A 9,102-nucleotide genomic window follows, 5' to 3' on the forward strand; every position below is an offset into this window, starting at 1 on the left:
CAGACGGGCCCGGCCGCATAAATAGGAGGGGGCGCTTCAGAGGAGCCGGGACGGACCCTGGGGATGCCGACAGGATGCCGTCCGACATGGTGGAGAAGCCACGCGCGCCTCCCGAGCACAGAAAGGTGGGTTCACCCCACCGCCGGCGGGCCGCCGTCCCGGCCACAGCGCGTCCTGACATGCATGTTTCTGTTTCGTCGAAGAAATCGTCCAAGCCCATCATGGAGAAGCGGCGGCGGGCGCGAATCAACGAGAGCCTGTGTCAGCTGAAGACCCTCATCTTGGAAGCGCTTAGAAAGGATGTGAGGAGTAAAAAAATGCACATTGACGAATGTTCATGCTTCAAGCCCGTAACGCTGTTTCTGTGTAAAAAAAAAATGACCCGACAGACGTCCAGACATTCCAAGCTGGAGAAAGCGGACATCCTGGAAATGACCGTGAGGCACCTGAAGACCCTGCAGCGCGCGCAGATGGCCGGTCAGTGTCACGGTTCGGCACGTCTCCGAACTCCACACACTCCGTAAACATTACTGCCAAAACACGTCCACGAACGCGAAGGTGTCGCGGTGCGCTGTGCCTGTTTAGTAACGAGTTTCTCCGGCCGACAGGGACCCTGACCCCGGACTCGGCCGTCTTCGGGAAGTTCCGGGCGGGCTTCGGCGAGTGCGTGAACGAGGTGACGCGCTTCCTGTCCACGTGCGAGGGGGTGGACGCGGAGGTCCGGACGCGGCTGCTGGGCCACCTGGCCGGCTGCGCGTCCCAGCTCCAGCCGCGGCGCCAGGTCGCGGCCCCCGCGCTCCTGCAGCTCGTCCCGGCCGCCGACGGCAAGCTGGCCCTCCTCATCCCCGCCGCGGCCCTGGCGTCCGGGGGACAGCGGGTCCCCGGGGGCGCGCCGGCGTCGCCGCAGGTCTGCGCAGACTCCGTGTGGCGACCGTGGTAGAAACGCGAATCAAAGACTGCAAAACCTTTATATATATATTTTTTAACACCGTGTAGTATATTTTCCTAATTAAATATTGAGAACTCGTTGTAAATATTTTATGTGTTTTAAACAAATAAAATGTCATATTTCATATTAACGTTTGCGTTGTTTTGGTAATTTTCTGTACAGAGGTTACTGTCGTGTGCTTTTAGGACTATTTCACTGGGAATAAAAGTTCATTTTTAGTAGCAAAATATGAGATACATATATTATACAGCATTTTTTTACATGCACAAAGTTAATTAATAAAAACTTACTGAGCTAAACAGTCCATACCACTGACCTGGTATCTGCCCTCTTACATCGAATTAGCTCCACTTTGGGTGCAAATCATTTAATTGAAATACGTTGCAAATAGTGAAGTTGATCTGTATTTCTAAATTTACTGAGGTGACTCTCGGTCAGCCACATTAACAACGGCATCAGAAAAAGCGAATATTGTGGAAGGCGTTTATGTCATTTTAAAATGCAAACTTTCATACGCGAATTATTTATTGCAGTCGCATGGTTTTGTTCCAGCTTTATTATTGTTGCGATTATTTGAATAGTATGTATTATCAATAAAATATTAATTCACAGCACATAGATTTCCAACTTCTAAAGAATTTCTTTGTTTAGTCAGTCCTTGGTTGAATAATTTAAAAGGTTTATCTCTTTGAATATCTTTGGGAAAAATACTTTTTTTCCTCCACAATAGGTTAATAACCAGTAAGACATATAGACATACATAAGACATGAAAATGCTTTTTCGCACTCTGCAGCTAAGACAAAAGGATTTTATAACTAATACCACATTTTTCCTAAGGAATGAAAAAAATCCAGCTGTGATATCAGGAGAAGATGAACCATGTGGAGGATGTGCTGAACAAGTCCTCTGTCACAGGCAGGAAACCCAAGTCAGAAGGTGGAGAAAGAGTAGAGGGGGGGGGTTGGCAGCCCTGGTCCAGACTTGCTTACAAGTCCCAGCATGGCTGCAGGTACCAGGCTGTGTCTCGACAGGACGACAGACTTGGATCAGCAAACCTGAGCAGAGTCTTTTCAACTTCTGCCAGTTTTCTCCCCATTCAGACAAACACGGCAAACCAGACCCCTTGTGTTCAAATTCTGTCCTCTGCAGGTACAGAGAATCTATAGATAATGAAGCAGTCTTTCTGTGGGATATTATAAACATCATTTAAAAAAAAAAAAACATAATTTGCTGTGTGTGTGTGTGTGCGCGCGTATATGTATGTGTGTGTGTGTGTGTGTGTGTGTGTGTGTGTGTGTGTGTGTGTATATATATATATATATATATATATATATATAATGGAGTCCTTAGCTGGTGGCAGGTGCCATTAAAGAACACACACTCTCACAAGTAAAAGGAATGAGACAAACATTTTTTAAAAGAAGTGCATTTTTTCTTTATGATGGTAAACAAAAGCGAAGAAGGGCAGCCAAGGGCCTCGGAGAGGCAAGCCTCTTCACGCTGTCATTGACAGTCCTATCGGCTCTTTGAGATACTTGAAGTCCTGGCATCTTAGCTGTTCTTTGAAGAGGGCTTGACGGACTGTAGGTCTGCTGCCAGGCACGATGAAAAGGGAGAAGACCCGAGGAGCGTTCAGGCTGCAGGAGCTAATCGAGCTCGAAGCCGGGCACAGGCTCTGTTTAACCATCTTTGATCATCCGCTGTCAGTCTTTTGCTTTGTTGGGTTGGCTGGGAGCCGCCTGGTCCACACTATCGTTGAGTGTTTATTTGGATAGAAAGCCAAGATGAGCTTTGATGAGCATACAACTCCACCAAAAGAGAGGAACCTCTCCATCAGACCACCAATGGTGCTTCCTCTGTTGGGATTAATGATGCAAACGGCAGAGTTCAGGCTGACTCTACATTCAAAGCATCTAATAAATCACAGTTTACCATGATGATATTTTAAGAAAAATTGAAAAACCACAATAAATTGATAATAATGAAAAATGACAATGTCACTTGTAAAATTGTAAACAGATGCCCTAGAGGAATTGTGGAAATGACTTGTAATTTTCCCCTCTGATTTAGATTTATTGCTTATTCTTTAACAGGTGCCCTGTTAAATTAAAATGAATTTTCTTTATAGATTCATACAAAAACAGAAGGTGAATGGTATTTGCAAATATATGCTCAGTGTCATGTTGTACCGTGAGATCAGCACTAGGGTGTTGTACTTGGCCTTCAATCTCAGTGCTCAGCCCTCATGATTAAAAGTCATTATTGCCTTCAACTTATTCAACTTCAGTCCCTAATATTTATTTTTTATGAACACCTTTTTTATGGTTAAGCACTGTTAGCTTCAGGTCAGTCATAATGTTAAGTTTTAGAAACTGTTCAGCCAGTAGTTCTCTAGGTTTGTGTTTTAGGTCCCTACAGTTAGAGCCCATAGAAGGTGATAGAATCCCACTGTTTGTCTGCTAAGCCTCGCTGTTTGAAGAGGCTCTAATGGCATAAATCATGACTACTGCCTGAGGCTTTTACAAGACATTTAGGGTTAGCATTGTAAACCATTCACCCTGATGATGCTTGGATTTGGCATTCATTGTTCTTAGCAGCAGGTAGTGCTTTGAGCACAGGTCATCTTCGGGGCCACACCATTTTCCCACAAAGGGGGGCTAGGCAGATGACATACCTGGGCTTCAGGCTCTGTCGACAGTAAGCCAGGTGTAACTTGACTGAACACAAAGACAACGGTATAACTAAGTGTAATAGCAGTGTAATAATCATTGAAAGGCTCACTGTAAAAGGAACTCCCACTCCTTTAATTTCAAGAGAAAATGACTGGCACATCAGATCACACACACTTAGTTTCTTTGCACAGACAGACATTCTGCATGTTGTGTTGTACAAAAAGTAACTGAATTATGTATAATATATGTGTAAATATGTGTGTGCAGAGGTGGCCTAGTGGGGTAAGAGGGTGGACACGAAGGGTTGTGGGCAATGTGTGCTGTGCCTCACAAAGACAAAAACTTTCACGGTCAAATAAAGAGATTACAATATGGTGATTTTGGTCAATATTTGTTTGCACAGACAGCCATTCTGCAGATTGTGTTGGAAGTGGGAGTGGGAATCCTGGCTCGGACCATGTGCATGTGGAGTTTACATTGCTCTCCCCCAGTTGGTGTGGGTTTCCTCCAAGTTCTCCATTTCCTCTTGCAATCCAAATGCATGAACACTAAGTGGATTGGTCACTCTGAAAAGTGTGTGTGTGTGCATGTATGTGCGCACCCTATTATTGCCCTGAGAGAGTCTCCGCCCTGTGTACAGAGCTAAGCATTTAAGGATAGTGAATTAGTAAGAGTCATTGAGGTCATTTTTTAGTACTAAAAACTAAACATAATAATAATAATGTCATGTGATCACATTTATATAACCAAATAAATGTATGCACATGTATGCACATTTTATGCACATGTATGTTGGTGATTATACGATAGATCATGAAAATGAAAAAATCCAATATCTCAAATTATTATCTTATATTATATTTCTTATGATAAACAAAAATGGATTCTATACAATTTTTTTTACCTAACTGCCAGACCAAATAATCCTTGCTTAAGGTGCAATTAAATTGTTTCTGAGATGCACTAGTTTATGTACTATGAGAATACACTTTTTCTACAGACTGTAAAACAGAGCTGACCTCCTGTCTAAAAGGAATAGCATCATAACCCAACTCCAGACTGTCATGTTCCACATCAAAAGGAAAAAGGGAAGCAAGACTGGTTCAGAGCTTAAAGAAACGTAATACTAACAGAGCAGGAGCTCCCCAATATGATCCATGTCCAGATAAATGTGGTCAGAGGGGTCAACAGTGCCCAGTGTGCCAGCTGGGTGCCAGGAGGAGGGTGCATCCAACCAGAGGTTACTGGACCCTTTTTATCCGCCCACGCAGGGCTGCTGCACTCTAACACCCTGCTGGTGTAAATTTGTCACCCGGCTCCATTCTTTTTTTCCTTAGATTGTCGGCATGAGCCCCTAATGAGAGATTTGTAGGCATGAACTCGATCGGGTCCCCAGGAGGGAGAACACTGATTTCCGTCCTTAACCTCCCCACCCACTGAGTGACCAAGTGCCTGGAAATAAAATCGGAACAATGTCCATTAACGCTTTTCATATCTAACAACAGATTCAGGTTGAGACCAAAATTCATGCTTCCTTTCTAAAGAAGCCTATTGACACTGCCAGGTACAACAGGAGTTTCAGTGTTTGAGGAGACCTGTCCTGCTGTATTATTCACGGGATTCCCCTACGAAACGAAAGCTGTCACTGGGGCTTGCATCTGTGTTTGGTAAAGCCGCCTCTTTCAGAGGCGAGGGGCACTAAAGAAGCTAAACATACCCTCCCCTCACAGGCAGATACTTTTGGAAGCTTTCAGAGGGAAACTAAACAAAGGCGTAGCCCCCCATTTTTCCCAATGTGGTCATCCCTGCCCTTTTTTGGGGTGGGGGCTGCTCTTGTTTGTCCAGGAGGAGGTTTTAATGGCTCTGGCGAGGAACAATGGTGTCACATTCAGGCCAGTGTCCAGAAACCTTTCGCGCTGACTCACTGTGAATGGCGGCAAGAAAGAAAGAAGGCCATTGAGCCCACAAACAGATCTCAACCACCCCCAACAACCCTCTCCACCAAAGACCTCACCTTGTCCCGCGGTAGCTGAAATCCCTGCCCCATCGCCCTCCTGACACAATGGGCCAATCAATGGGCAAATTTAGCCTCGTAGCATGTGGAAAACAGTTGTCAGGACAGTGTGTGGCCATGCTTTAGTCATCGTCCCGCCCCTTCCATTCAACTACTTTCTTTTTCCTCCAGAGCTTCCTGCTGCAGGCTAAATCCATCTGATTCAGCATCAGCACTTCCCACAGATCCCAGTGCAGTAGCATTTTCTCGAGCCTTGGAAAAGGGAGGGTAATATGATGAGAATGAAGTTAGTTCTGCTCTGAAATCTCAAAGGCCTTGAGGCACCCTGTGGTGCAGGTACCCAGGACAATGTTGAAAGGGTCATTAATCATAGAGGGACATCAGTAAGAACAAGACAAGAAGGGTCTTCTAATGGCTCAAGGCTTCTGGGAATTCAAGATGAGGCTTCAAGAGGGAAGCCCCGGAGATTTACTAATGTTTAATTAGAGGACACTAAAGGGGGTTTCTAAAGGCCAATATTCACACTTTAACTCACACAATTGCCTTGTGATTGGACCAATGATGGAATCAGAAAATCAGCTTGTCTTCTTCAGCATTTGTTTTCATCACTCCAATGATGGACTAGTTCATTAAAGATTAATCGATTGCAGGTCTGACATTTTCTTCAAGATCTTTAAATGATGATTCGGATGACAGTTTGATGTGCATGTGTATATTTCTTCTCGATTAGTTCTGGAGCAGGGTTCTTTTCCACAAGATTTCGATCATGGTTGTCACATTTTGTCTGTTTCTAGTCAGATCTTCAAACTTGAGATTCTGCATCCAGAAAAAAGAACTGGTGACAGACATAAGGTTCTGAAGTGTTTTTAGAAGTGGTACAGAGAGCTGAATGCAGTGAACTGCACTTGAACTGACTAGCAGCTAAAAGCAAAAGTATTCAGTTGCCCAGTTGTACCAGTTGCCTGGGCTATGACTGGCACTTGTGCAAAACGTCTTAATTAATTACCAGCAACAGAAATACCTATGAGAATAGAGGCCATAGTGTGTTTAGGTCCATTCTGGCTACTCTTGTTTTGGTATTTAAACTCTTTGTGTCCAGACATAAAATAACACAAGTTGGCACGCCATGAAATCCTGGCTGGTTTGTGCCATCACTCAACTCCAGTCTGAATTTAAAAGTTCTTGGCAAGCCCAGTGAGGGTGCAGGCAGATGAATTGGTCAGAATCTCCAAATGAAGAGGTACATGGAAAAATATAATGTGGCTGTATTTGCACTGGTGGAGAGGAACAGAATGCCTCCTTTCAAAAGATGCTGAATTGCTTCCAACTTGACAGACTATAGAGTGTGTAAAGCGAGTGGACCTCAGGAGCATTTCTTCAAGCTGGAGAACGGAGACCTTATTTTCTGAACATTCTTATTATAATTTGGTGGGATCACAAAGTGATTTGATAGACTACCAATGGTAATTGCAAAATGTGACGTCCTACATTTTTTTGAAGGTATGCATAGAAAACATTTAGTGCAATAGTTTTGGATATCTGGCCCTTGGATTTTATTATTAAAACGTTTACTCTCAGTTTGTGCATCACACGCATTTCTGCTTTAGAAGATTTTTCCTTTGAAAGAACCCCCTCAACTCATTAGCAGAATATTGTTCTGAATATATATTCACCCCCCTGCACATTATATGCGTATTTAAAGAACTTGTTTTTGAGACCTCATTGATCTGATGACAGAAGAATTCTAAAGTGCTTGGACCAGAGTTTAGTGTTGGTGTGGACAAGCTCGAGCAGGATAAAAGGGGACATGCTAAAGGAGACATTTGTTTTTGGAGATTAGCGTTTTCTCCTCAATCATGTCCATCAGGTCAGCCATACCTAACTTGGTCAAAGCCACGCAATCACCTTTGCCCTGGGGCATGAGGAGTGAGGGCCCCATAAATGCCCAGTACGAATGAGAACTCTTATCCACTCTGCTTTTAGCGAGCACCCAGCAGACCTCAACATGACTGAATGCCTTTAAATATCCTCTTCGTTGTTCAACAAGCCCTTTAAATATAAACCTATACGGTGTCCCCATACCTTTTAAATATAATGGTAATGCTACAGGTGGTTTTTTGATATAGTTTTATGATATTTTTATGTATTCTTCTGGTGCTAAATAAGAAATAGTACAGTCTTTGCTCATTTTTACAGTTCAGTTTTTTGTATTTAAACAAGGAAAGGAGAAACTAACAACCCAACTAGCCCTGACAGCTGACAGCTTTCAATTACACTACTTCCCTATTTTGGATGATATAAACCCAACTCCAGCCAATATATCACATGGCCAGAGTCTATTCCTCGTCCTACTCTGTTTCCCTCCTTTCTACACACTGCTAATACCCCCTGTGCTCAGGGTCTGTCAGGACCATGGCCACTATCAAGACGAACATGCTGATTACTGGTTACTTTAATTCAAGCGTTCTAATGGCCACACTAGTGCATGTGCTATTGGTGAAGAAAGCAGAAGGCATTTTAGATTTCATGTACTTTCAATCATTTGTTCTGACCATCTTCTGTGTTCTGCCAAAAGTTCATGGCCAATATAAAGGGATGAATATTTCACCATGCTGATGTAAATTTGTCAGCCTGCTCCCCTCATTATTTAGAGAGTCAGCATGAGCCCAGATGGGCATGGGAAAGCACAACTAGAGGTGCCATTGAGCAAAGCACCGTCCCCCCACTGCTCCCTGGGCGTCTTTTATGGCTGCCCTCTACTCACCAAGGGTGATGGTTAAAAGTAGAGGACACATTTCGATGTGTCACCGTGTGCAGTGCTGCACAATCACAATCACTTTCACTTCCCCACCAGAGGGCATTGTCTGTATCCTGTGTACAGTTCTGCATGGTGAACATAATACACACAAGACTGCTCAAAACCTACTAAATTATTTGCACCACTGTTTACAGTCTCAGTGTCTGTTAAAGCAGTACTTCAAACTTTTACTGAATTTTGTGGGGTCAATCCAAACACACACACTTCAAAGTATACTTCAAGATGCTTTCAGTCAAAAACCACTAGGTTTGGTGCTGAAACCAAGATTAAATTGAAATTGCCCCTCCACCCTGTCCTTTTGCTGAACTAATCTCCTGTTAACCCCTGGCCAGAGCACCGCTGTGGGATTTGGCCAATAACCTGACCATGATGGGGGGAGTTCACAGTTTCTAAAGATGTTGATGTAGTAGGTACTTTGTTTGGCCTTCCAAGTTTTAAGGCTTACATGGTTAAATATTACAATTACATCTAAGCACTTAAATGTCAGACCTAAAATAAAATAACAAAACATGGATTTTACCTTTATTTAATTATAGGGTAAAAGAGCAAAAAAAGATCCATTTAATGTCTGATGTAGGAAAGACGTAAATGATAAAAAGTATTCAAACAGTACGCCACCTTAACAAAAAATTTACAGATTCTACTTCT

General features: G+C 43.3%; 1 protein-coding gene across 4 annotated transcripts; it reads left to right on the forward strand.

Moving 5' to 3' along the window:
- Positions 1 to 1,079, forward strand: LOC114789014 (transcription factor HES-1-B-like). 4 transcript variants are annotated; one of them, XM_028978053.1, is made up of 4 exons: positions 1 to 125; positions 204 to 302; positions 390 to 477; positions 609 to 1,079. In XM_028978053.1, exons 1-4 carry the CDS (start codon positions 75 to 77, stop codon positions 938 to 940), a joined length of 570 nt encoding a protein of 189 aa, XP_028833886.1. In that variant the 5' UTR covers positions 1 to 74; the 3' UTR covers positions 941 to 1,079. The 4 variants fall into 4 exon arrangements, with proteins under 4 accessions (XP_028833886.1, XP_028833884.1, XP_028833885.1 ...); XM_028978051.1 differs by having other exon boundaries at positions 204 to 477; XM_028978052.1 differs by having other exon boundaries at positions 36 to 302.
- Positions 1,080 to 9,102: the final 8,023 nt, after the last annotated feature.

This window comes from Denticeps clupeoides, chromosome 4, assembly GCF_900700375.1.
Source record: "Denticeps clupeoides chromosome 4, fDenClu1.1, whole genome shotgun sequence".
Lineage (NCBI taxonomy): Eukaryota > Metazoa > Chordata > Actinopteri > Clupeiformes > Denticipitidae > Denticeps > Denticeps clupeoides.